General features: G+C 40.4%; 1 protein-coding gene across 1 annotated transcript; it reads left to right on the top strand.

Moving 5' to 3' along the window:
- The first annotated feature begins 291 nt into the window (after positions 1 to 291).
- Positions 292 to 24,168, top strand: DAD1 (defender against cell death 1). The gene is made up of 3 exons (XM_079768251.1): positions 292 to 596; positions 13,467 to 13,641; positions 23,926 to 24,168. Exons 1-2 carry the CDS (start codon positions 386 to 388, stop codon positions 13,595 to 13,597), a joined length of 342 nt encoding a protein of 113 aa, XP_079624377.1. The 5' UTR covers positions 292 to 385; the 3' UTR covers positions 13,598 to 13,641; positions 23,926 to 24,168.
- The last annotated feature ends 1,798 nt before the right edge of the window (positions 24,169 to 25,966 follow it).

Raw genomic sequence — 25,966 nt, forward strand, 5'->3', positions numbered from 1 at the left:
CGGGGACCCTCGGGTAGCTACTCGGTCCGCGGTAAAACTTCTCCTCTCCTTCCTTTCACAGTATCTTGTTGCCAGAGCAACTGCGAGCGTCACTAACGTGACTGCAAAATAGGGTAGAAAGAGTACACGTCTCCAACCTAGACGGAAGATCCATTGCGCAGGCGCATTAGCTGTACTGGCGGTAGTTCGCCACAGTCGATGTATTCTGCGTCTGCGCATTGGTTGTCTCACGCTTAGGCCCACCTCTACGCCTGCGCAAATTGGCCAATCGGGGCGGGTGGAGCTGGGTTACAGCGTTGCGCACGCGCGAACGCTATATCCGGTGTGGTGGTCGTTTCCTCTCGGAGTTTGGCGAGTGCGGGCCGGCGTTATCGATCTTGTAGTCATGTCGGCCTCGGTAGTGTCGGTCATCTCGCGGTTCTTAGAAGAATACTTGAGCACCACTCCTCAGCGTCTGAAGTTGCTGGACGCGTACCTCCTGTACATACTGCTGACCGGGGCGCTGCAGTTCGGTTATTGTCTCCTCGTGGGGACCTTTCCCTTCAACTCTTTCCTCTCGGGCTTCATCTCTTGTGTGGGGAGCTTCATCCTAGCGGGTAATGATTCTATAAGTAATCGCAGTAATGTTATTTTGGTGCGTTGCTTTTATTCTCACAGACCACCGCCTCGTGAGGTTGTGAGAGGAGCCTGCATTGCCCCCCTTTTGTAAATGATGGGGAAATTGAGGCTCAGAAAGGTTGTCACATACCAAATACCCCCAAACCGCCTAGTAGCTGGGATTAAATCTGTAAAAAATCGACCTTCATGCTGCTGCTCAACCTGGTGATCCACATCACTTCATTTTGGTCCAGGGAAAACTTCATTCCAATTTCCATTAGCTTTAACACCCTTTTGAAGTTGGTAGACTTTTAAAATGGAAAACGCACCTCTGAAGCAGCTCTCTCACCTTGACGTAATCATTACCAATCTCCGGTGAAATGTTTCAATTAACAGTGTAAGAAATATAAGTATGGGGGCTTTGCTTGTTGAATCATCCTTTACTTGACTTTGGCTTTTAGCTGCTCCTGCTTATTTCTTGTGGATGAAGATGTTATTTCACTACCCTGAACTCAGTTTTTATTCACATAGTTCTATTTTTTTTTAAACCAGAACTCAGTTTTTATTGACATAGTTCTATTTTTTTTAAAACCAAGGAGTTATCCTTGACTTAAAAAAAACAACATATTTTTATTAATTTCAGAGAGGAAGAGAGAGGGAGAAGAGAAACATTAATGTGAAAGGGAAACATGGATCCGCTGCCTCTTGCATGCCCCCCGACCGGGAATTGAGCCCGCAACCCAGGAATCCAACTGGCAACCTTTTGGTGCATGGGATGACGCCCAGCCACCTGAGCCACACTGGTCAGGGTACATAGTTCTATTTTAGCATTATTATTCTTTCTTTTTTTTTTTTAAATGTATAGTTTTTAAAAAAAATATATATTTTATTGATTTTTTACAGAGAGGAAGGGAGAGGGATGGAGAGTTAGAAACATTGATCAGCTGCCTTCTGCACACCCCCTACTGGGGATGTGCCTGCAACCAGGGTACATGCCCTTGACCGGAATCGAACCTGGGACCCTTCAGTCCACAGGCTAACGCTCTATCCACTGAGCCAAACCGGCCAGGGCGCATTATTATTCTTTCTGATTCCTATTAGTGTTTGATATCTTGTAGACTGCCATATTTAATGAGAGCTAACTTTCCTCCATAAATTTTTGCCAAAAATCTGACCTTTTTTCTTGAACAGGGATTCAATGAATACTGAGTCCAGAATTGGGTCAGGGAGTGTTAGCTAGTCCAGTTTATAGGTGGCTACCACATGGATCTTGTCAGTCACTGGTACTGTCTGCTACATGACTTTAAAAACATACTAGAATTCATGTTTGTTTGTTTTTTCCAGTGATCATCATCAGGCCATCATATTTTGAATCTAATCACATTGGTATAATGGTAAAGCTTTGGGGATACATCAAGTATATGTCCTCAAATAGTTTACAGTCTATTTAGGGCACAGACAAAATATAGCATTAAAATGGTCTGGAGACTTCATTTACATTGGAGACTTCATTACAGCTTTAAGTATAGATCTGTAGAATGCTTTTACACATTCAAATTACTAGTTCAGACTCAGATAAACTCTACCTTCTCTCTTTCTTAGAACTTAAAATAAGTCCAAGGACTTAATGACATATGCACTCACCTGGTCTGGCATTGCAGTTAGCCTATTGATCAGTTGACTATTTCATTATCTTTACATTTTGCCTTAAGTGACCAAGACCTGGTTCTCTGTGGCAGCATTTTGACCTTCAGGAGTTGACAGGGTGCCATCATCAGATGCACCAGATACCCTACCCTCTTTGCTATAGACTCTTCCTCCCCTTACTCCAAATTCTGTTCATGACTAAGAATTTTTATTAGCTAGATGGGAGAAGGAATCTTGAGAAGCTCTGGTGAATTTTGTTTGGTGATTTTGTCTTTCAGGTCTGAAAAGGGTAGGAATAGGGTAGGGCCTAAAAGCTGATTTAAAAAAAAAAGACATCTCTATGCTGAAATCACCCTGGCTTCATAAGTTTCTAGGGTTAAAGTGACTCCTCAGGGCTACATGGACTACTAGAGTTGTATGCTAAAACCAGATTTTTTTGAGCAGATAATTTTTCCTTATGCCAAGTCCTGTTTTTGAAGCTGTTGTGGCTAAAGGAGAATTGGCAGATTCCCTTTTCCCCAATGAGAAGTCGATGGCTTGCCGTTGAATAGAATACCTAGTGCAAGGGCACTTTAATAGTGGAGTCAGTTGTTGGTGGTGGTGGGGGGTGGATTTCAAAGCTGTTAGATACTAGTAACAGGTAATTGGGTCAGAGAAATTACAGTTCTAGGAAAAGAAAGGACGACCATTCAGTTACCATAGAAGGGTATCATTTACATTTCTTTTGATAGTGTCAACCTTACTAAATCCTACTTGCTCTCCCATTTGATAGCCCAGGTCCTCAACTGGAGACTAGTTTTTTTAAAAAATATATTTTATTGATTTTTTACAGAGAGGAAGGGAGAGGGACAGAGAGTTAGAAACATCGATGAGAGAGAAACATCGATCAGCTGCCTCCTGCACACTCCCCACTGGGTATGTGCCCGCAACCCAGGTACATGCCCCTGACGGGAATAGAACCTGGGACCCCTTCAGTCCGCAGGCTGCACTCCATCCACTGAGCCAAACTGGTTAGGGCTGGAGACTAGTTTTAAGGGGAAATATGTATTTAAAGTTTGTCCTTTGTTCTGATTGTTGGGAAGGGAAACCTTGAACCTATTTATAATGCTGATGTTTCTCACTTCCCTGTGGTTGTGTTTCCTGTTGGAAGAGAAGGGAGAAGGTCAGTTTGGCTGAGAAAGGGAATTGTAGGTGATTATGTTGATTGGTAGTACTGCATGCTGGAGCTTTGAGTGCGCAGGCCAAGGAATTTGAATTTTATCGTGTAGCTAATAGGAAAGCATCTAATGATTTTTTTTTTAAATTTGAGTAAGGGAGAGACTTAAAATTGGTGTTAGCATGTAGGATGAATTGTAGGGAAAAGTTTAGTCTGGTTCCCTGATTTCTATTTAGCAGTCTGTTCTCTTCCATTCCTTCTGTCTGCATTTATTTAGCATGTGTTCTTTGGAAATTGATCAGTACATTTTAAACCAATATAGAATGCTACCACACTTTTAAAAAGACTAGTGTTATTTGGGCCCGATGAAAATTGTCTGATTCTCCTAGTCCTTCATGCCTCGGAGACTTACTCATTGTTTTAAGAAAGAGCCAGAAATTTTCAAGAAAATTTCCATTGAGAAATTTGGTGTTTTTTTTGTTTTTGTTTTTTTTTTTTGGGGGGGGGGTGTCAGTGGAGGGATCAACAGTGTACAGTAAAGTAGGCTTTATAAGGACCTGAGAGGTAGAATATTTTTTTCTTCACTACAGATTTCAAACATCCTTAGCAGTTGACTTTTTATATTGTAGTTAGATATCTCAAGAGGAGGACATCTGTCCCTTTTCCAGACTAACATTCCAGTGTTAAATAGCCCTTCTAGTTTCCTTTTTTACCTAACTGAAATCCCTCTTTCTGCTCATTTAAAGTGCTATGTAGGAGGGATAAGTGGAAAACAAAGTCTTAAAATTAGTGTTTGATCTTGAAATAATTAAAAATATATTTATTTCAGAGAGGAAGGGAAAGGGAGAGAGAGAGATAGAAACATCAATGATGAGAGAAAATCAATGATCGGCTGCCTTCTGTGTTTTGAGCCTGCAACCTGTTCATGTGTTCTGACCAGGAATCAAATTGTGACCTCCTGGTTCATAGGTTCACACTCAACCACTGAGCCAGCTGGGCTTGAAATAATTTTAAAAGTCATTTCACAAATTTGGTCTATTATGTTCTCTAATCTATATGAAACAATTTTGGGTTAAAAAAAATAGTTTTGTTTCCCCTAGTTTACAGATACAAAAGCAGTTTGATTTGAAAGACAAGGAAGCCTAATCCAGAATGTTTTCTGAGAGTGGTTGGGCTGTGTGGGTCGGGGATCAGAATTTTGGAGGGAATTATCCATCAGCTTTATGGACCTTTATATTATCTCTCATAACTGCTATCCAAGAGATTGGAAGTTTGCCAACCTTGTGCCTGAGAGTCCTCTAAATCTCTCATATCCATTGCTACCATCCACCCCTCCCTTTCTTCCTTCCTTCCTCCCTCCCTCCCTCCCTCCCTCCCTCCCTCCCTCCCTCCCTCCCTCCTTCCCTCCTTTTTTTTCTTTATTGATTAAGGTATTACATATGTGTCCTTATCCCCCCATTGGCCCTCCCCCCCACTCATGCCCTCACCCCCCTGGTGTCCGTGTTGTTAGGCTTATATGCATGCATACAAGTCCTTTGGTTGATCTCTCTCCCTTACCCCCACCCTCCCCTAACTTTCCTCTGAGGTTTGACAGTCTGATCGATGCTTCTCTCTTCCTTTCTTTTTTTTGGGTTAATCCTCACCTGAGGATATTTTTCCATTGGTTTTTAAAGAGAGTAGAAAGGAGAGGGAGAGACCAAAAGAAACATTAACATGAGAGAGACACATTGATTGGTTGCCTCCTGCATGAACCCAACAAGGGCCGGGGAAATCTGCAACCAAGGTACATGCCCTTGACCAGAAGCAAACCTGGGACCCTTCAGTGCTCAGGCCAATGCTCTATCCACTGAGCCAAACCGGCGAGGGCTTCTTTTATTTTATTTTTAAAAATTTTTATTGTTGAAAGTATTATGTATGTCCACTTTTTTCTCCCGTTGACCTCTCCAGCCCGCCCCGTCCCCTGCCCCAGACCTTCACCACCCTATTGTCTGTGTCCATGGGTTATGCACATACCGGTATGCATTGCTACCTCTTTATCCTCAGTTGACTCAGGCTCTTATTTAGACTGCTGTAAGCTTCCTTACTAATAATCTCCCATCCTCCAGTACCTCTCCCTCCAGTCCATCTTCCACTGTGTTTGCAAGCTTGTTTTGACTTGCAGGTCTGATTGTGCTGCTCCTTACCTAAAATGTGTCTCTGGTTCCCAAGGAAAAATTACAATTTTTTTTCATGGTAATAGGCTCTTTCATGATGTGGTCCTGTTCATATCTCCACTTTTATCTCTTGCTTTTACCACCTGTACTTTATCCCCCTGCATTATCGAGTTAGTTGTTATTCCCTGAACATCTCAAGCTATTTTACCTTTGCTCGACTGTCTGGAAAATTCCTTTACTTCTTAAACATCTCAGCTCAAGACCTCTTTGGAGCCCTTCCCTGACTCTCCCAGCATAGGTCTTTTCTCCTATATTCCTATTTCACTGTGTGTGTGTGTGTGTGTGTGTGTGTGTGTGCGTGTGTGAGAGAGAGAGAGAGAGAGAGAGAGAGAGAGAGAGAGAGAGAGATGGCACTGATACTGTGCTGTATTTGTTTACATGTCTTGTCTTCTCTCTGGAAGGTAAGGCCCTTGAAGGTAGGAACTGTCGTCATCTCTGCATGCTCAGTGCTTAACATTGTATATGTTAAATTGTGAGCATGCCCATAATAATTTAAGGAATTCTGAGCAATTTATGTGCCAGGTTCTCTGCAAAGGAACTGAGGACTCAACTGCAAAACACAACTGGTCTCTATTCTCTCAGTTTATAATCTAGTGGAAGGTGCAGACAAGTAAGTATGGATATAGTGCTGTGATGAAGTATTGGTGAGTATAGGAACACAAATGGGCACTCAGCCCTGCTCTGTGGTCTTATAACCCTTCCCTGGTATGTTTGCTTTTCTATACTGCTCTAGAACTTTTTTTTCCACTCTTTCTATATTTCCTCTTTTTCTGTATTCTCAGTTGATGATCTTGCTTTTTTTTTTTCTTCACTAAAAAAGTAGACAGGAATCCTTTCATCATCCCACCAAGGAAACAGGAGCCCACCTGCACTTGTATTCCTGCTCTTTGGCTTACTTCCTGTGATGGTGGATGTGTCCCTTTCCTATCAAAGGCCAATTCCTTCACTTGTGTGGAGGATCCAGTCCTCTTGTTCACTCAGGGACTCAGCTTCTGCAGTCATCCTTTTATTCTGCATTATTAATCTCTCTCTCTATCCTTTCATCATACAAACATGCTCTAGTATTGTTCAATTAAAATTTTTGTATTTGACTCCAGATATCCCTCCTGGTATCATTCCATTTTTTTCCTTCTCCATCATCACAGAATTCTTAGAAAAAAATAGTTTAGTTGCTGTTTGTTCATTTTTCAGTCATTCTTTAACCTATTCTTGGTGGTGGTCTTTTTTCACCACCAAGTGAAACTACTCTTGCCAGATCTAATGGCATCTACCTCACCTTACCTGAATGTTCAGCAACATTTAACATTTAATGTAGTTGGCTGCTTTCTTCTGTGTGGAGTACTTCTCAAAACTTTTACTAAACTACACTCACCTTGTTTCTTCTCATCTCATTGGTTTTTCCTTCCTACTGTTTGTGATAGATTCTTCTCTGTTGGAGGGGTTCTTGATACCTTCTCTATATTTTGTTTTATAGGTAAATTTAAATAATGTCTATATAACTACAACTACCACATTTATATTTTTAATTCTGACCTGTTCCCTGAATTCCAGATTAGTAAATCCAGTTTCCCACTTGACATCTTCACTTGATGTCTGATATGCAACTCCAGATTGATCCTTCCCACCCAGTCATCTCCCTCAGTCTGACCTGTTATACTAAGACATGTCAAGATTGTTATTGCTACCTGGAATGCTCTGCCCTTAGATCCCGTCTTTCAAATTTTGACCTTAAATAGCATCTTCTTTGAGAGGTTTGTGAACACCAAATAAAAAATAGCTTTCCAGTCACTCTCTTATTACCTTGTTTTATTTCCTTCATTGCACATATCTCTAAGTGATTTTCCTTGTTTATTTGTTTACTTATGTATTGTATGTTTCTCTCCACTTGAGTATAAGTTCCTTGAGAGCCAGATATTTGTCTCTCTTGTTCTTTGTCATAATCCCAGCACATACTAGATGCTCAGTTAATTAATTAATTAATTAATTTTAACCTTTATTGCTGAGAGTATTACGGATGTTCCCCACTTTCCCCCACATTGTCCCCCTCTACCTGGTTCCCGCCCCCCCCCCCCCCCCCCAGGCCTTCATCACCCTATTGTCTGTGTCCATACGTAATGCATATATATGCATGTAAGTTCTTTGGTTAATATCTTCCTGGTCCTCCTTTCCCCCTCCCCTCTGAAATTTGTCATTCTGTTCCATGTTTCCATACCTCTGGTTCTATTTATTAATTAGTGTATTTTGTTCATTAGATTCCTTGTTTGTTTATTTTGATTTTTAGATTCAATTGTTGATACATATGCATTATTGTCATTTTAATGTTCATATTTTTGATCTTTTATTTCTTCTCCTTCTTTTTTCCTTCTCCTCCTCCTCCTCCTCCTCCTCCTCCTCCTCCTCCTCCTCCTCCTCCTCCTTCTTCCCCTTTAACATTCCATGGTTTGGTGGTGATGAACTCTAGCTCTTCCTTGTCTGGGAAGCTCTTTATCTGTCCTTCAATTCTAAATGATAGCTTTGCTGGATAGAGTGATCTTGGTTGTAGGTCCTTGCTATTCATCACTTTGAATATTTCTTGCCATTCCCTTTTGGCCTGCAGAGTTTCTGTTGTAAAATCAGTTTACAGTCATATGGGCACTCCCTTGTAGGTAATTAACTGCTTTTCTCTTGCTGCTTTTAAGATTCTCTCTTTGTGTTTCACCTTTGGCATTTTAATTATGATGTGTCTTGGTATGGGCCTCTTTGGGTTCATCTTGTTTGGGACTGTCTGTGTTTCCTGGACTTATATACCTATTTCTTTAATGAGGTTAGAGAAGTTTTCTGTCATTATTTTTTAAAATAGATTTTCAATATCTTGCTCTCTGTCTTCTCCTTCTGGCACCCCCATGAGGCAACTGTTGATATGTTTGAAGTTATCCCAGAGGCTCCTTACACTATCTTCATATTTTGGATTCTTTTTTCTTTTGCTGTTCTGATTGAGTGTTTTTTGCTTCCTTATATTCCAAATCACGAATTGATTCTCAGCATCCTCTACTGTTGATCCCCTATAAATTATTCTTTATTTCAGTTAGTATATATTTCATTTCTGATTGGTTCTTTTTTATGCTCTTGATGTTCTCACTAAGTTCCTTGAAATTCTCATTAAATTCCTTGGAGTTCTCATTAAGTTCCTTGAAGTTCTCATTAAGTTCTTTGATCATTTTTATAACCATTGTTTTGAACTCTGTATCTGGTAGTTTTCTTCCATTTCATTTAGTTCTTTTTCTGAAGATTTCTTCTGTTCTTTCATTTGTGACATGTTTCTTTGTCTCTGCATTTTGGCTGCTTCCCTGTGTTTGTTTCTATGTATCAGGTAGATCTGCTATGTCTTTTGGAATTGGTAGCGTGGCCTTATGTAGGGCCCAGTGGCTCAGCTTCCCCAGTTACCTGAGCTGGGCACTCCTGGTGCACCCCTTTTTGAGCTGTGTGCACTGTCCTATTATAGTTGAGCCTTGATTTATGTTAGCATCACTGGGATGGACTGACCCAGGCCAGTCATTTGCAAGGATTGGTTATGACTACAGTGGAAGACCTGCTGTGCAGGGGCTGACCCTATGGAGCAGGACTTGCTTCAGTGGGGCTTTGATGCTCAACAAGTCCGCCCCTTGAATGTGTCATTGGTGGAGTTGGGAGGGTTGTAATCTGGCGTGGTTGTAGTTGACCACTGGGTGCACTGGCTCTGGGACCTTGTGGGAGGTGCAAAGTCAGCCTCTGCCTGTGTCCTGCCTGGGGCCACCCAGCATGAGCTACAAAGCAATCTGCAGATGACTGCTGCTTGTGTTGAGCTTGGAGGTGCCCAGGAGAGGCCAAGCTGTGAACCAGGGCGGGTTGTCGCTAGTGCCAGGCCTGGGGCCACTTAACTGAGAGGTATGGGGCACACTGATGCCAGCTGCTGCTTGTTTGAGAGATTTTAGGAAAGTCCAAAGCATAAGGCAGGAGAGGCCAGTTGTATGAAAAGCCACGGGAAATGGCTTGGATGAGCCTGCAAGTGGGGAGGAGCAGGGTCCCAGGGAATCACCAAGGTGGGGTGAAAGTGTGAGCCAGGTTGATGGAGATTCAGATATGGCGAAGCCTGTCAGCTGTATGGCAGGGTGTCTCAGCAAAGGAACACTGGCCTCTGCCAGCAACTTGTGTCTGAGAGAAAGCTGTCCCTCCAGGTCTTGCCCTGATTCCAGACAAGTTAGTTCCTCCCTGTATGTTCCATGTTCCTTTCAAGCTGCTACCCCAGCGCTGGAGCTCAGAGGGAGTGAGTCTAAGTAGGTGCATGCACTGGTCCTTTAAGAGGAACTGCCTGGGATTCCCACAGCCTCCATGTCACTCAGCCACAATCCCCACTGGTTCTCACAGCCAGAAATTGTGGGGACTTCTCTTCCCAGCATTGGAATGCTGGGCTGAGGGCTTGGTGTGGGTCAGGGACCCCTCACTTCTCAGGGAAACCTCCACAGCTAAAATATCCCTCCCCATTTTAAACGGCCACATGTGGATGTGGGACCAACTGGGTCCGAGATTCCTTCCTGTGTCTCCTCCCCTCCTACCAGTTTCCATGTGCTTCTTCTTGAATACTTAGTTGTAGGACTTGCACTCAGCTAGATTTTAGATGTGTCTGAATAATGGTTGTTCTCTATTTTAGTTGTAAATTTTGATGTGCTTGTGGGAGGTGATGAGTACTGCTTTTCCTACATCACCATCTTGACTGAAAGCCTATGCTGAATAAATAAACATTTAAGGACATAGATTAAGTTAGAACTGCTAAAATGGAAGCAGGCTGCCTCAGGACGTTGTAAATTTCCAACTTTGGAACTGCTCACAGAGAGACTGAAGGATCACTTGTGGAGGAGCTTTTTGAACAAGTGTTCGTTGCCTTTTGTGTACCCAAACTCAATGATATGACACCCCTATCAGCAGACTGAAAGGTGACTATTCAACTGGGGACAGCTTATCAGATTCTGGAATGATGAGGAGCTTCCCTCCAGTGTACCCACCCCTACCAATTCTTGGGCATTTTATGCACTAAATGGAGTATTGGTCTTTATGACCTTCAGTCCTTTGCATCTCAGCAGGACAACATACTTATATTGTCATTGTAATAACTTGGGTTACTATGATCATGATAATGGTAATACATAAATTTTCTTACCTACCTTCATGGGGAGCTTCTCTTTTCTTTTGTCCCCTCATATTTCCTGAAACACTACTCCTGTTCTCCACTCCAATAGCCACTACTAATAATTTGGTATTTATTTCTCCAGATTTTCCTAGAGTCCAACTAAAACAAATGAGAAAATAATTCTCCCTCTCTCTCCTCTCCCTCCTCCCTATTTTAAAAGCAGAAATGTGGAATAGTATACTTCTTTTTCATGTGATATCTTAGATAACTTTACTGTCAATCTATAGAGATTTAAATCATTCTTTTGAATGATTGCATGAGATTTCACTGCATGTATACTAGTATAGTATAATTTATTTAAATCCCTTTATGACATTTTAACTTTTTCTTTCAATGTTACTAATTTGCTGTTAGAATGTGATTGTTCTATAAAAAATTCCTTAGTCAAAAGGTACAAACATTGTAAATATTAATGTATTGCCAGTTCTCTGAAATGCATGGACCACTCTGTACACCATCCACAGCAGGATTTTAATTGGTTGCCCTTGCTTTAGTCACTGTCCTTCATATTTTGAAGGGTCCAGGTCCTTGAAAAGATCAGTGGTGCTTCTACAGTGTTTACATGTTTTAGCATAATGAAAATTGTTGCTGAGGTGATGGATTATGGAGAAGTAGACTGGTAGTTTTCTGACCTTTGAATTAGATCTTAGTTCAATTTCTTTTCTTGGTTAGTAATGGGATGGATGTTAGCCTGAAGCAAATTTGGGTTTTCTTAAGCAGTGTAATCATTTATCACAGGCATAAAGATATATTTGGAAAGTGTATTCCTGGAGGTCCCTTTTCATGTCAAATGGTGACTGTGGCTAATGTATCAGGTTGGAATCTTCAAGGGTGTATGTAGAATGTGGCTGTGGAGAGTTCTCTGTCAAGTTAATGTAGCTTAGGTCTTTTGCCTTTTTTGAGATTAAAGATTTTCTACAATTATGAGGTCCTCACAGATAAGCATTTTATGTTTATAATTTCTGCTATTTAATATTCACTATCTGTTGAAAATAATTTATAGTTTTATAACTTTTTGTCATTCAACCCAGCCTTGTTGTTATTGCCCTCAACTACTTTCCAGTCTAGGTTATAATTATAAACTTAATCAGAAGATAAGAGAGTTCTAAAGATATTTTGGTTATATATATTTTTTTTTCTGAGTAAGCCTTTGTTTTTAGCCTAACTCTATGAGGTTATATTTTTTCCTTTCACAAATAAGTGCATAACACTTAAGTGTACAACTTGATGAGTTTTTAAAATTTAATATTTATTTTATTTTTCCATCATCATTTATCCCCTCTATGCCCTCTTCCATCTCCCTCCCTCTGCAATCACCACACTGTTGTACATGAGTTTTCTTTTTTCTTTTTGCTCAGTACCCCACAACTCCCACCCCTACCACATCTGTCTGTCCTGAGGAGTTTTTAAATTCACCTATCGAGCCACCACCCAGATCAAGCTATAAATATTACCAGCACTCGAGAGACCTCTACGTTGCATCTTATTAGTCATCCCTACCATGAGATAGAAAAACCACTAATCCTGGCTTGTATTTTACCATAAGTTGATTTTGCCTTATTTTAAGCTTTACATAAGTGAAATCATACAGCATGCATTTTTTGTGTGTGCCTGGATTGTGTTGCTCAACCTTATATTTGTGGAATTTATCCATGTTGTGAAGATTTTTGTTTTGTTTTTTTGCTGATTCTCCCTCCCCCCAGTTTTATGGCTTACATCACTGTGTAAATTTAAAGCATACACCATGATGGTTTTATTTACATATACTGTGAAATGATTACATAAAGATTCAGTTAACATTTATCTTTTCAAATAGATACAATAAAAAGGAAAAAAGAAAGGAAAAAATTTTCTTCCTGTGATTAGAACTCACTTAACATCTGTCCTATATTTCATGTAACACTGTTAGCTATAATCGTCATGCTGCACATTACATTCCTAGTACTTATTTTATAACTGGACTAGAGGCCCGGTGCTCGAATTCATGCACCAGTGGGATCTCTCAGCCTGGCCTGCGGGATCTGGCAAAACAGGATCTCCAACATCCCTGAGGGGTCTCGGATTGCAAGAGGGTGTAGGCCAGGCCAAGGAACCCCACTGGTGCACGATTGGGGCCGGGGAGGGATGCGGGAGGTTGGCCAGCCGGAGAGGGACCACTGGAGGGCTCCAGGGTTTGTCCGGTCTGACTCACTCAATTCCGATCGGCCAGACCCCAGCAGCAAGCTAACCTACTGGTTGGAGTGTCTGCCCCCGGGTGGTCAGTGCACATCATAGCGAGCAGTTAAGTGGCCTTAGCATATCATGAGCATATTATGCTTTGATTGGTTGAACCGATGACTAGACGACTGGATGCTTAGCATATTAAGTTTTTATTATATAGGATTATATAGGAAGTTTGTACCTTTTTACCACTTTCTTCCAATTTCCCCTCCCTCTTCTTTCTTCGTATATAGTGTTCTATTGTATGCATATGTTATAACTTATCCATCTTACTGTTGATAGACATTTAAACTGTTTCCAATTTGGGGTTGTCATGGTTATCATTCCCGTTAGAATGGAATTGTTGGGTTATTGGGTATGTATGTGTTCATTAGCAGTCATTTGTTTTATACTTTTAGATAATAAGTTTTGTGTTTTGCTTCTTGTGTAGTTTGTCTGAGAATACAGATCAACCCACAGAACAAAGCGGATTTCCAAGGCATTTCCCCAGAACGAGCCTTTGCTGATTTTCTCTTCGCCAGCACCATCCTGCACCTTGTTGTCATGAACTTCGTTGGATGAATCATTCCTCTTTGCTTAATTGAGGAGTGGGAGACTAGAAGAAGGTAAGTGGTAATGATAGCCTTTGTCCCATCATGTTGATTTTAGAACTGGAAATTGGATGGGGCTGGTTTTGATCATGGCTGGCAAGGTTCCCACATTGCTGATAAGACGTTTTTGCAGAATTTTTTATCAGTCTGCAAAGTATGCATTAATTTCATCCTGCCGCTCTTGGTTATTGCCTTCTCTTCTCACTGTTTTGCAAATTGTTAAGATAACAAAATGGGAGCTTGCCTGTAGCTAATACATAAATTTCTGCACCAATAACTCCATGAAAATAACTGAAATTTTAGAAGAGACAAATATTGTAGATTTTGCTTTTAGATTTGCTCTGTAATTTATTTCTGATTTTGATCTTAGATGATTTTAAATGTTGGGTCATTGTTCCCATAGTACTTAGTATAGTGTTTATACCTGACAGATAACCAGTATATGCTGAATGAGACAGTGGCCATTTGTTAATATATGTGCTAAAGAAGAAATAAAAGGAGAAATTGGGTTAGTTTGGGAGAACACTTTAGAACAGCGGTCGCCACCCAGTGGTCTGCGGACCACTGCTGGTCTGTGAGGTCCAAAAGGTTGGTGACCGCTGCTTTAGAATATAGGATGATATGCTATTTGTTTTATTTGACATTTTCCCTTTTTTAGCAGTAGAGCTCTTTTTTTCCTAAACAAACTCTTATATAGGTTCTCCATATATAAAACAGCATTGTAGCTAGAGTTGTTTTCATTAACAAGTTGAAAAGCCCTCTTTGCTTGGACTCTCCTTTATGTCTGGTATGCCCACCTTTCCACACCTCCCTTCCAAGCAGAATCCGAAAGCTCTAAGAAATAATGGGTGCTTTCAAACTCTATATAGGAACACTTATTTTATCTGTAAGAAAACAGAGGTCCAGAATAATCCAGTGGCCTTCCCTGGCCACATAGCTAAGTGATTGCCGAATAGTGCCTTAGACCAGTGATGCTGTTGGTCTTGTGTTCTTCTAGTATCCTATGTAGCTACTGATGAATGAATGCACTATTTTCTTTGCCTTTAAAAAAAAAAAATTTTATTGATTTCATAAAGGAAGGGAGAAGGAGATAGAAACATCAATGATGAGAGAGAATCATTGATTGGCTGCCTCCTGCACACCCCCTACTGAGGATCAAGCCTGCAACCTGGGCATGTGCTCTTGATCAGATCGAACCCAGGACCCTTCAGTCTGCAGGCCAACGTTCTATCCACTGAGCTAAACTGGCTAGGGCTTCCTTGCCTTTTTACTACAAAATTTAGTGTTGTATTTTTACTGGGTGGTAGAGAAAAGAAAACCCTAGGAAATGTTATCTTATTTGGGGAAAGACTATTCAGGACCAACTTCTTTCTATCACTACTTAGAAAATTGTCATTTTGTACTGATCAAAATCTAACATGAGAGTTAGAGCAACCATGTACAAAGTGAATGCAGTAATGGGACAATGACTATTCAATTTCTGGTATGAATTAGTTATATTACATAGATCCTTTTCATTATTGATGAAAAACAGTTCTGTTAGTTAAATAAGGTTTCATTTGCTTTTCAAAGATTCTTTATTGATTTTTTAGAGAGAGAAGAAGGGAGAGGGAGAGAGAGAGAGAAACATCAATGTGGTAGTGAAACATCAGTTGGCTACCTCCTGCGCACCCCTGTGGGGGATCAGACCTGCAACCTGAGCATGTGCCCTGACCTGGAATTGGCAACTTTTCAGTGCATGGAACGACACCCAACCAGCTGAGCAACACCAGCCAGGGCTAAGGTTTCATTTTTGATAAGTTGACAGAGGTTGTTTATTTCAGTGAAAAAGTTTGGAACCACTTCTTTCTACTATTCTAATACAATTTGACTCTTTGGAGAACTGATCAGGTCTTCAGTTGTCCCTCCCCCTCCCCCCTTTTCTATATGCTAGTCAATGCCTTGTTACTGGAAACACAAAGAAAAGTAACATATGGCTGCTACCTTATAGGAGGGGAGAAGGCATGAAAACACAGCAGATAAATACAGCATAGTTCAAGCCACACTAAAGATGTGGACAATGTGCTGCACGAGTATAGACAAGGGAGCCACTGTGCAGAGACAGCAGACAAGGTGTCTGACCAATGATAACTCTGAGTACAGCTGGAAAGCTGACCCACCAACATTGACCTTACGCCTGCAAATATGAGTAACTCTTGCGCTTCCTGATAGAAACTTTGCTGGAAAGGTCATAAGTCCTCTGATTGCCTTACTCTAAATTTCTAAAGTTATTTTTTTCTAAATGAGTCATGCACAAACATTTCAAGGATGTTCTCTGGGCTCAGGGAGATACCAAATCATGGAGAATAATTTCCTAGGGCTGTCATCATTGGAGGAGGACCCTGCTGCAGAGAGCTTAGTATTTCAAAATTATGACAAAAACAGACGGAAAAAAGCAGGCTCAGCAGAAACTGCATACTGCCGACTATTATAACAACCTAGAGCCACCTGTTCAGTTGGGAATTATGGTCCCAAGATGCAGCAAAATCTTCCAATCCCAGATTGCAGTGTTAAATCATTTCATAGAGAGTATGTTCTCCTTGGGGGACTGCCCAGGGGTTTTTCATAGAGATCCTTTATTTGACATATACTTTACTGTACTGTTAATTTGGAACAGACATCGTTTGCCCTTTTTATGTGCTTCTAACACAGTTCTATGTGCAATGTGACAACACTTTGAAAATAGTTTTCCAAGTGAGTGCTCAATATTTATACCAACTCATAAGGTAGAACGAAACAGATTGAACATTCTTGATACTTGCCATGTACATTGAGAGTTGGGTATAAAAAGAATAAACATCTGTAGTGTACTGCTTTTGCATGAATTTGGAGGTGACATTTATTTATTTATTTATTTATTCCTCACCCAAGGATATTTTTTCCATTGATCTTTAGAGAGCGTGGTAAGGAAGGAGAAGGGGAAGAGAGAGACAGAGAGATAGAGAGAGAGAGAGAGATAAAGAGAGACAGGAACATAGATGTGAGAGAGACACATTGACTGGTTGCCTTCTACTAGTACATGCTCCCTGACAAGGTCCAGGGATCTTACCTGCAACCCAGGTACGTGCCCTTGACCGGGAATTGAACCCGTGACCTTTCGGTCCCTGGGCCAGCACTCTTACCACTGAGCCAAACCAGCCAGGGCTTGGGAGTAACATTTAAAACAAGCAGCTACTCTGAAAAAGGCAAATCAAACGGATATGGTATTGAGTTAAAAAAAAATAAATTTATTCCAAGAGAAGTAAGGAAGTTAACATTAACAGCTAGTGAGAGCTCACTGTAGGCCAATCGTTAAGTGCTTCTCATTCATATTTTCAAAATTACCTCATGAAGATAGGCTTGCTAATTCCATTTATAGATGAGAAGCAGGTTCGGAAAGGCTTGCTGGAAATCTTGTAACTATTAAGTCTGATAATCCAGTCTGACTTCAAACAATTTTTATATTCATTTTTGCTTAAGTTTGTTTACTATAAGGTATTTGACAATTGAAGTGTTAAAGAAGTGTGTAAAAAATTACCACAGGTATTTTCTCACTATCCTCCCCCTCAAGCTTTTCTTTCTTTGTTTTTATTATGACAATTTAAAAAATACTGAAAAGTACTGAGAAAAAACAGCCACTCAGGCATCTACCACCTGGAGTTAGTGGATTTTGAACAGATTATAAACATTGTGGATTCAGCTAAAGTTCCCTTTGAATTCCTCTCTAGTACCAACCATTTCCTTCCCTCTGCTGTAAGACTAGAAGTTCGTGGCAGTTTTTTCAGCCAGAACTCATATGCCTAGACCTATCAAACACAACCTTTTCCAAACTTTAGTCTTTTTAAAAAATATATATTTTTATTGATTTCAGAGAGGAAGGGAGAGGGAAAGAGACAAACATCAATGATGAGAGAGAATTATTGATTGACTACCTCCTGCACGCCCCATGCAGGGGTGGGAGCCTGCAATGGAGCATGTGCCCTTGACCAGGATCGAACTGGGGACCCTTCAGTTCTCAGGCCAAAGCTCTGTCCACTGAGCCAAATCGGTGAGGACCAAACTTTAGGCTTTGTTATCTCCTAAAAGCATGTCCAAAGATGGTATTGTGAGAAATGCTGTGGTAAAAGCTACTCAGTTGGCAGCACTGCCTATAGATGGCTATTCCAATGGTCAAGAATAGATTCAATATTTTTTAGATTATCATAAAAATCTAAATGCAAAGTGAAAAATGCTCCTAGTAAGCGTCTGAGTTTGGAGAATTCATGTACATTTAAAATGATGATCAGTGATGTTCAGGTACTTAATGGCGATAAATCTTTTTTGAATGAATGCATAATACAGAAGCTCAGTAGATTTGAATATTTAAAAATGTATACACTTTTCTATAATTATTTTGTTTTGTTTGTTCATATCTCTTTGTGCAATTCTTTAAAAAAAAAAAATATGGCAGAGTATCTCAGTGTCCCGAAGGGAAATGAAGAAAAGAGGGACATAGCTACTATTAGGTCATTAGGTCATAGTTTGGGAGGAAAGTTCCTGGACTTGGGCCCTGTTTCAGAGGGTAAAGTGAAATGGGCACAGAGGGTAATACCTGAGCTTGGAAGTGTGCTCAGCCTGGTGGAAACTGGCTAATGCTTGTGTTAAAACCTTGTTAGTGTTGCTTTGTTTTTCTAATGGAGGCCATTCTATCACAGGTCTCTCAAAATTCATAGTGTTTAATCCTGGATGGAGCAAGGGGGCTAGTAAGGACTGGGCAGAACATAATTTTGACAAGCAGTACTATTTACAAATAGGCAGTTACTGCTGGCTTTTCAAATTCATCAGTGAAGTATACTAATCTATAGAATTATTTCAGGATAAGAATGTAAATATTATTCTTTAGGTTCTACTGCCACCTAGTGGATTATACATTTCATCTGCTGAGAGATTGTACTGCAAAGCAAAAGAGAAGTTGAGTTTTGGGGAAGAAGCTCCTGTTATCTTTGTGATAAAACCTATATTTTTCAGTCACAGGAGGGCAGCAGAGGTCTAAATGGGCCTGGATGCTGGGTGGGGGTTGCTTTACATTCTGGCCAGAAGTGGGCAGTGTGGAGTTAGGCATAAAGGCCATGGAAGGATCCTGTGCAGGGTTTATTTCCTTTTCTTGTCAGTTCAAGAGCTCCCGTTTGGTTTGTTGTAGACCTGCTTTTGCTCTCAACATGATCTCTCACTGGCAATAATCTTTAATTTTTGTTGGGAGGGTCTGTTTTTTTTAAAAAAATTACTTTTAATGATTTCAGAGAGTAAGGGAGAGGGAGAGAGAGATAGAAACACCAATGATGAGAGTCATTGATCAGTTGCCTCCTGCATGCCCCCTTCTGGGGATCGAGCCCACAACCCGAGTATGTTCCCTTGACTGGAATCAAACCCAGGTCTCTTCAATCCACAGGCTGCTGCTCTATCCACTAAGCCAAACCAGCTAGGGCAGGGAGGGGCTGTGTTTTACATTTCATTTACTCTTTGATACTTAACTTTATAGTGAATTAGGTTCAGCCACCAAAAAGGAACTATTCTAAATTTGTAGAACATATTTTGAGCTAAACACAGCATAATATTCTTCAGCCCCCTTTTTCCTCAGAGGGCGAGATTAATTCTTTATCTATTATTCTTAAAACCTTGAGTCTGCTAGTTGTATTTAGTATAAAACACTAATTGCTGACTCTCTAATTGGTGATTGAGCTCTCTTTTGTATTTGGTCTATTTAAAGTTAGAGAGAGAGAGAGAGAGAGAGAGAGAGAGAGAGAGAGAGAGAGAGAGAGAAGAAAATGGAGTAGATTTGTGAAGTTCATTGTTGCCCTAATTCCCTGGCTTATTTGCTCCATTTTTGTAGCTTGATGATACCTACTCCAAGTCATCTTTGGTCCGAGGTTGCATAGGAGCCTCTTCTGGGGCTCTTGGGGCCCACTGTTCATGCCTCTACTGCTGTACTTAGCACACTGCTATGAAACTTTGGATTCACTACCCTGTCTCCCACTGAGGGTTGGGACCTCAGGGGTTAGCACAGGCTAACAGTAACAATGTATGCATGAATGAGTGTATGATGACTAAGTCATCTTTAATGGCAAGAAAATGCTATATAAAATAACTGTATCACTAGTCATGCGGATGCGAAGACATGTGGAAAGTTCTGTGGGAGAAAGAAGCCAAGGCAAAAATAAACGTGCGACTAGAAGGGGGAAGGCTTGCATTGTGGAATGAGAAGTAAACTGGTCCCTCACTCCCAGTTTCCCTGTCAGCACAGTGAGGTGATTGGACTGGATGTTCATCATTTTCTTGCAGCTGTTCAAGCCTTTGATTACTAGAATTCATGAGTTCCCATTGTGTTTGAGGAGGATTGGCTATTTGTATGGATCCTCAATTAGGCTTTGCTTTTTTTTTTTTCTTTCCCTTCAATTGTTGACTTTTATCCATATTATCAGATTTCTATCATCTATTACAGGAAAGTTAAAGTGTGACTGTATCAAAATGCATGATGTTTATATAAGGCCTTTTATAAAATTAAAAAATATTTATAAAATGTATTACAGTTATCACCAGACTTGCAGGACTCATATCCATTCCTCATACACTTTCACACACCTGACCCAGGTGATCTTCACAGCCCATTCTCTGATGGAGTAGACAAATAGTAGTCTTCCTGTTTACACATGAGGTAATTAAACTGTTGTGAAATTTAAGTTGACTTGTCTAGGCCCTGGAGGTAATAAGTGACTGAGTGGGAACTTAACAGACATTGTGACTCAAAAATTTTATTTCCCTTCTTTTTTATGTTCAAAGACTTTTGGATGATAAATATACACTGAGTGGCCAGATTATTATGATCTCTGAACGCATAATAATCTGACCACTCAGTGTGTGTGTGTGTGTGTGTGTACACACACACACACACACACACACACTAGAGGCCTGGTGCATGAATTCATGCATGGGTGGGGTCTGGCCAGCCTGGCCAGGGGGAGGGGACATGGGCAGTTGGCCGGCCTGCCTGCTGGTCGAACTCCTGGTCGAGGGGACAATTTACATATTATCCGTTTATTATATAGGATATACACTGAGTGCCTAGATTATTATTCGTTCAGAGATCATCATAATCTGGCCACTCAGTGTATATGTCTTGTTAGAAGGTTTTTGTTAAAAATATTAAATTTGCTTTTTTTTAAATGGAAAAAAAATGGAGAGGTTGATAAGAAAGGATGAAGTCAGGCTATCTAAAATGTTTCTGCGAAGTTGGTCATCTTTAATAAGATCCAGAGGAGCCAAAACCGGTTTGGCTCAGTGGATAGAGCGTCGGCCTGCGGACTGAAGGGTCCCGGGTTCGATTCTGATCAAGGGCACGTACATTGGTTGTGGGCACATCCCCAGTTGGGGGTGTGCAGGAGGCGGCTGATCGATGTTTCTCTCTCATTGATGTTTCTAGCTCTCTATCCCTCTCCCTTCCTCTCTGTAAAAAAATCAATAATATATATATATTAATATATATAAAAGATCAATAAAAAAAATATATATATATATATAAAATTTCCAGAGGAAATGCAAGAGAACTGACTTTATCCCAAGAGGGTGACCCTGGACTCTCCGCAGTGTGGAAATATTCTGAGTCTGCACCACATGGTGTGGTGGCCTCCAGTCACAGTTGTTATTGAATGTTTGAAATGAAGCCAAGTAGCTGAGGAATTGAATTTTGAATTCTATTTAATTTTAACTAAGTTTAAATAGTCACCACTGGTGAGTGGCCATGGTGTGGACAGAGTCGCTCTGGACAGAATTGTCCAGCACCCAGGTTGCAGTTTCCTTATCTATAAAATGAGAGGATTAGATTAGCTGATCTCTAATGCTCCTTGCAGTTTTAGAAATATACAGTCTGTGCCTTTTGAAATTGTAGTGATTGAAATTGAGCTTTGAACCTAGAATTTCTGCAGAATGGTCTTTGATTCACATTTTATCTATTTTCAGTTTTAATTGGGTGACCAGGATCCAGGATGAGATTGGATTTGAAGGAAAAATCAGTATTTGAGCATATCTGCTCAGAGCTAGTGTCTGAATAGAGATAGTGCTGGAGAGGAATACAGATTCCAAATAGAAATGACCCTGTCTGGCATTATCTTTTGTATCTATACAGAGAGTTATTATTTTTAACAGTTCTTTGTGTTGTGCCTTGCTTTCTTTTAAGATGATTAGAATAGACTGATCAAGTGGTGCTGTCTTTTCTGCGTGAGTGAAATAGACTGAAGAAGTCATGCTCACTTTTCTCAGTAGGTGTCTTTCATTTTGCATTCTTGATATCAGAGGAGGAAATTTTATTAGTTTCCTGAAACCTTTATTTCTGGGTTAGCAGTGGAAACCATTATTCTGAGCTGTTGAGTAGTCCAGTTTTACCGAGCTAACATTTCAAAGAAGCCTAGAACTTCTGCTTTTAGAATACTGTCTGGTAAATATATTTTTGCCTTAAAAGAAGAGAGCATATCTTTGTAAATAGAATTTTCTGAAAACTATTATCAAAGAGACTTACTGTTATGAGTCATTTTTGCCTTCTGGATAGACCAGCTCCAGTGTTTCAGATTTAAATATTTTAATATCAGAGCATCTCAAAAAAACTTCTATACTAAACTAGGATTTCTTTTATAATTGTAAAAATGTCAAAGCTCTTCACTGAAATAACCTTATGTTATAGTTCTCTCTCATGTCGGCCATTAGAACTGATATATTAATTCATAGTTTGTTGCTTTTAAGAAACTTCATGGAGTGAAAAGGTGAGTTTTAATAGGTCTGTCTGTTCTTGTTTGGCATTGTGGATACTTTTTATTGTTTTTGTTCTTTCTTTACACATTTCACAATTCCAGTGATGTAGGAATGTTCTGCATTTATGTAGCATTTCTCTAAATGCCATTGTTAGTGAAATAAAAGCACTTTGGCTAGAAGTCTAAGATCTTTTTTTTAAAGCTATGATGTTGGTATCTTCAGATCAGAACCAACACACAAAATAAGGTGGTGCCTTTTTACCTACTGGGGTAGCCTATCACTTCTGCAGTGTTTCCCAATCTTTTTCTAAGTCATGACACACATATAAGATTACAGTATTTTGTCTAGTGGCGTGGCTCAGTGATTGAGTGTTAACCTATGAACCAGGAGGTCACGGTTCGATTTCCGGTCAGGTCACATTCACCAGGTTGCAGGCTTGACCGCCAGTGTTGGGCATGCAGAAAGCAACTGATCAGTGATTCTTTCTCATCATTGATGTTTCTATCTCTCCCTCCCTCTCCCTTCCTCTCTGAAATCAATAAAAATACATTAAAAAAAGACATTACAGTATTTTTATGGCTCACTGCAAGAAAGTTGGCTGCTTATGGCTAGAGATTTTGAAGCCCGTAGGGCAAAGGGGTTACTTTCTTAAAACATTTTTTAAAAAAAAATTGATTTCAGAGAGGAAGGGAGAGGGAGAGATAGAAACATCAATGATTTGAGAGAATCATTGATCGGCTGCCTCCTGCACGCCTCCTGGGGATGGAGCCCGCAACCCAGGCCTGTGCCCCGACCAAGAATCAAACCTTGACCACCAGTTCATAGGTCAACGCTCAACCACTGAGCCACACCAGATGGGCCAGAGCTGTTACTTTCTGACTACCCTGGAGGCACTAGAAGGAAGCCGCGTTTGCCAGGCTGGGCTCCACCCCACAGCTTCCAGATCGCAGTCTCATCTGATTCTAGCAGCAATGTGGACGCTTCTCGGAGTTATTCCCCACATTCCTTCTCTAAATAAACTTTATCTGCAAATGAAAAAAATATTTCTTCTGGATTTCCTTTGTTAAATCTGAGATTGAGAATTTTTTCAACTTTCTCTCTTCAGTACTTTCTTCCTTCATTCTCGCCCAAACTGCAATTTAGTGCTTTATAAGCTTTTTAGATCCAGAGAAGCTCTTTAGGCTAAATTGCTACGTCCTCACCTCTTAGGAATTTCACCTGAGAGGTTAGAGGGACTTAACGTAGAGGTGTGCAGCTCATTAATCATAGAGCTGGAGTTAGAACCCATGTCTACCAGTTCCTAGTCAGCTTTGCCTTGGTGTGCTGGAAATTCAGATTTGAACATTACTTTTTAAGGATTCTTTTATAAAATGTTCGGTGAAAAATATTTGGTTCTAGTCTGGCTTAAATATTGCCCAGGATTTGGGGCCCGGTCTGTAGTTTCATAAGACATTTTAAAAAACCTTGGGTGTGTCCTCTTACCTTTCCACTTCTTTCTTTTAGGTTCACTTGTTTATTTCCCCTGGAGAAGAGCTCTTGAGATGGCAGCTTGTTGGACACATGGATGTTCTTCAGGTTTATACTGACTACTGGCTCAGATTCGGTGTGCTGGTGGAGAGCCAGAGAAGTTCCCTTGCTTCTGTGTCAAAACAGCTTTGTACTGAGCATTTATTTACATGACCTCTTCTCCCTTGCATTGTGTAACCTTTTTGCCTTCCAAATTAAACTCCATGCTACTCCTTTCTATGCCTTGGCTCTGTTTTTTGTTTTTATTATTTATTGGTATCAGAATCATTTCTTTCCTACAATCTTCTGTGCAAAATTGATAACTTGCAACTGCGAATCTTACTCCATGTTCTCATTAAGTGTATTTGAAGTTAATGACAAAAAGCAGTGCTGACAACCCAGTGAGAAGACAGTCCTTAGTCTTTTTCCTGGAGCTGGTAACCCTTTACTAATCTTTCAGTTGTTCAGTTTCCTTCTTATGACACATGCATTCCTGGAACTGTGTCATTAAACGCTTTGTTAGAAATCAAACTGTTTGCTTCCACATTTACAGCTGTTTCAATATGCTTTAGTAGGGAAAAGTAAAATATGTACCTCTTAGGCAGTATAAGCAGAGTGCAAAGGGGGTTTTTGTTTATATGTTCATTTATAAGATGCAGTACTTTCCAAACCACCTTCACAAATATTCTCACATTTTATTCTTATGATTATCTCAGGGGTTCTAATCCTCATTAGATGGAGAGATCGAAGCTTAGATTTGTAACTTGCATAAGATCAGAGATGAGGACACAACTTGGGAGAATAATAGGTCTGCCGGCTGAAGCCTAGGCATGTTTATATGTATCATGCTAGCAGCCTATTTCCGTCTTGGGTGCTATATAGAGGAAATAAGTTATGTTGAGAATTCCACTAGTATTTAAATTTAGCTGACTATTGAGATGATGAGGTGTGCTGCAAAGGTTCTCCAACTAGACCGCACATTAGAATCCTTGGGGAACTTAAAAACGAAATCTCAGTGCCCAGGTCACACCCAGACCAAGTAAATAAAAACTTTTTGGGGGTGGCATCTGTACTTTGCACAGCTTCCCAGGTGATTCTCATGTGCAGCCAAGTCATAGAAGCCCTGATCTGGATATTTGCTACTCAGAATGTCCATTGGTCAGCAGTATTGACATCACCTAGGAGCTTATTTACAAAAGAGACTCAAGCCCCACCCCAGACCCTTCTGAAGCAGAATCTGTATTTTAACGTGGTCCCCAGGTAACTCATGTGCATATTAAAGTTTGAGAAGCACTGATCTAGAGCAGTGGTTCTCAAATTTTGGTTTATCTCAGTTAGTTGGGAACTTGATAAAAAGTTTGGGCTTCTGCGTTTATTAGCTCTCCATGTAACTTTGATTACACAACTAAGTTTGAGAACAGCTTTAGATCAGAATTGGCAATTTTTTTTGAATTGCACATTTTATTTTATTTTTCTTTATTGATTGAGATATTACATATGTGTCCTTATCCCCCCACTCCCCAACCCCCACCTCCCCGTTCATGCCCTCACCCCTCTGGTGTCTGTGTCCATTGGTTAGGCTTATATGCATGCATACAAGTCCTTTGGTTGATCTCTCCCCCTTACCCCTCCCCTCCCCTACCTTCCCTCTGAGGTTTGATGGTCTGATTGATGCTTCTTGTCTCTGGATCTGTTTTTGTTCATCAGTTTATGTTGTTCATTATATTCCACAAATGAGTGAGATCATGTGATATTTATCTTTCTCTGACTGACTTATTTTGCTTAGCATAATGCTCTCCAGGTCCATCCATGCTGTTGGAAATGGTAGGAGTTCCTTCCTTTTTACAGCAGTGTAGTATTCCATTGTGTAGCTGTACCACAGGTTTTTAATCCACTCATCTGCTGATAGGCACTTAGGCTGTGTCCAAATCCTAGCTATTGTAAATTATGCTGCTAAGAACATAGGGGTGCATATATCCTTTCTGATTGGTGTTTCTAGTTTCTTGGGATATATTCCTAGAAGTGGGATCACTGGGTC

The sequence above is a fragment of the Cnephaeus nilssonii genome (genome assembly GCF_951640355.1).
Source record: "Cnephaeus nilssonii genome assembly, chromosome: 4".
Taxonomy (NCBI): Eukaryota; Metazoa; Chordata; class Mammalia; order Chiroptera; family Vespertilionidae; genus Cnephaeus; species Cnephaeus nilssonii.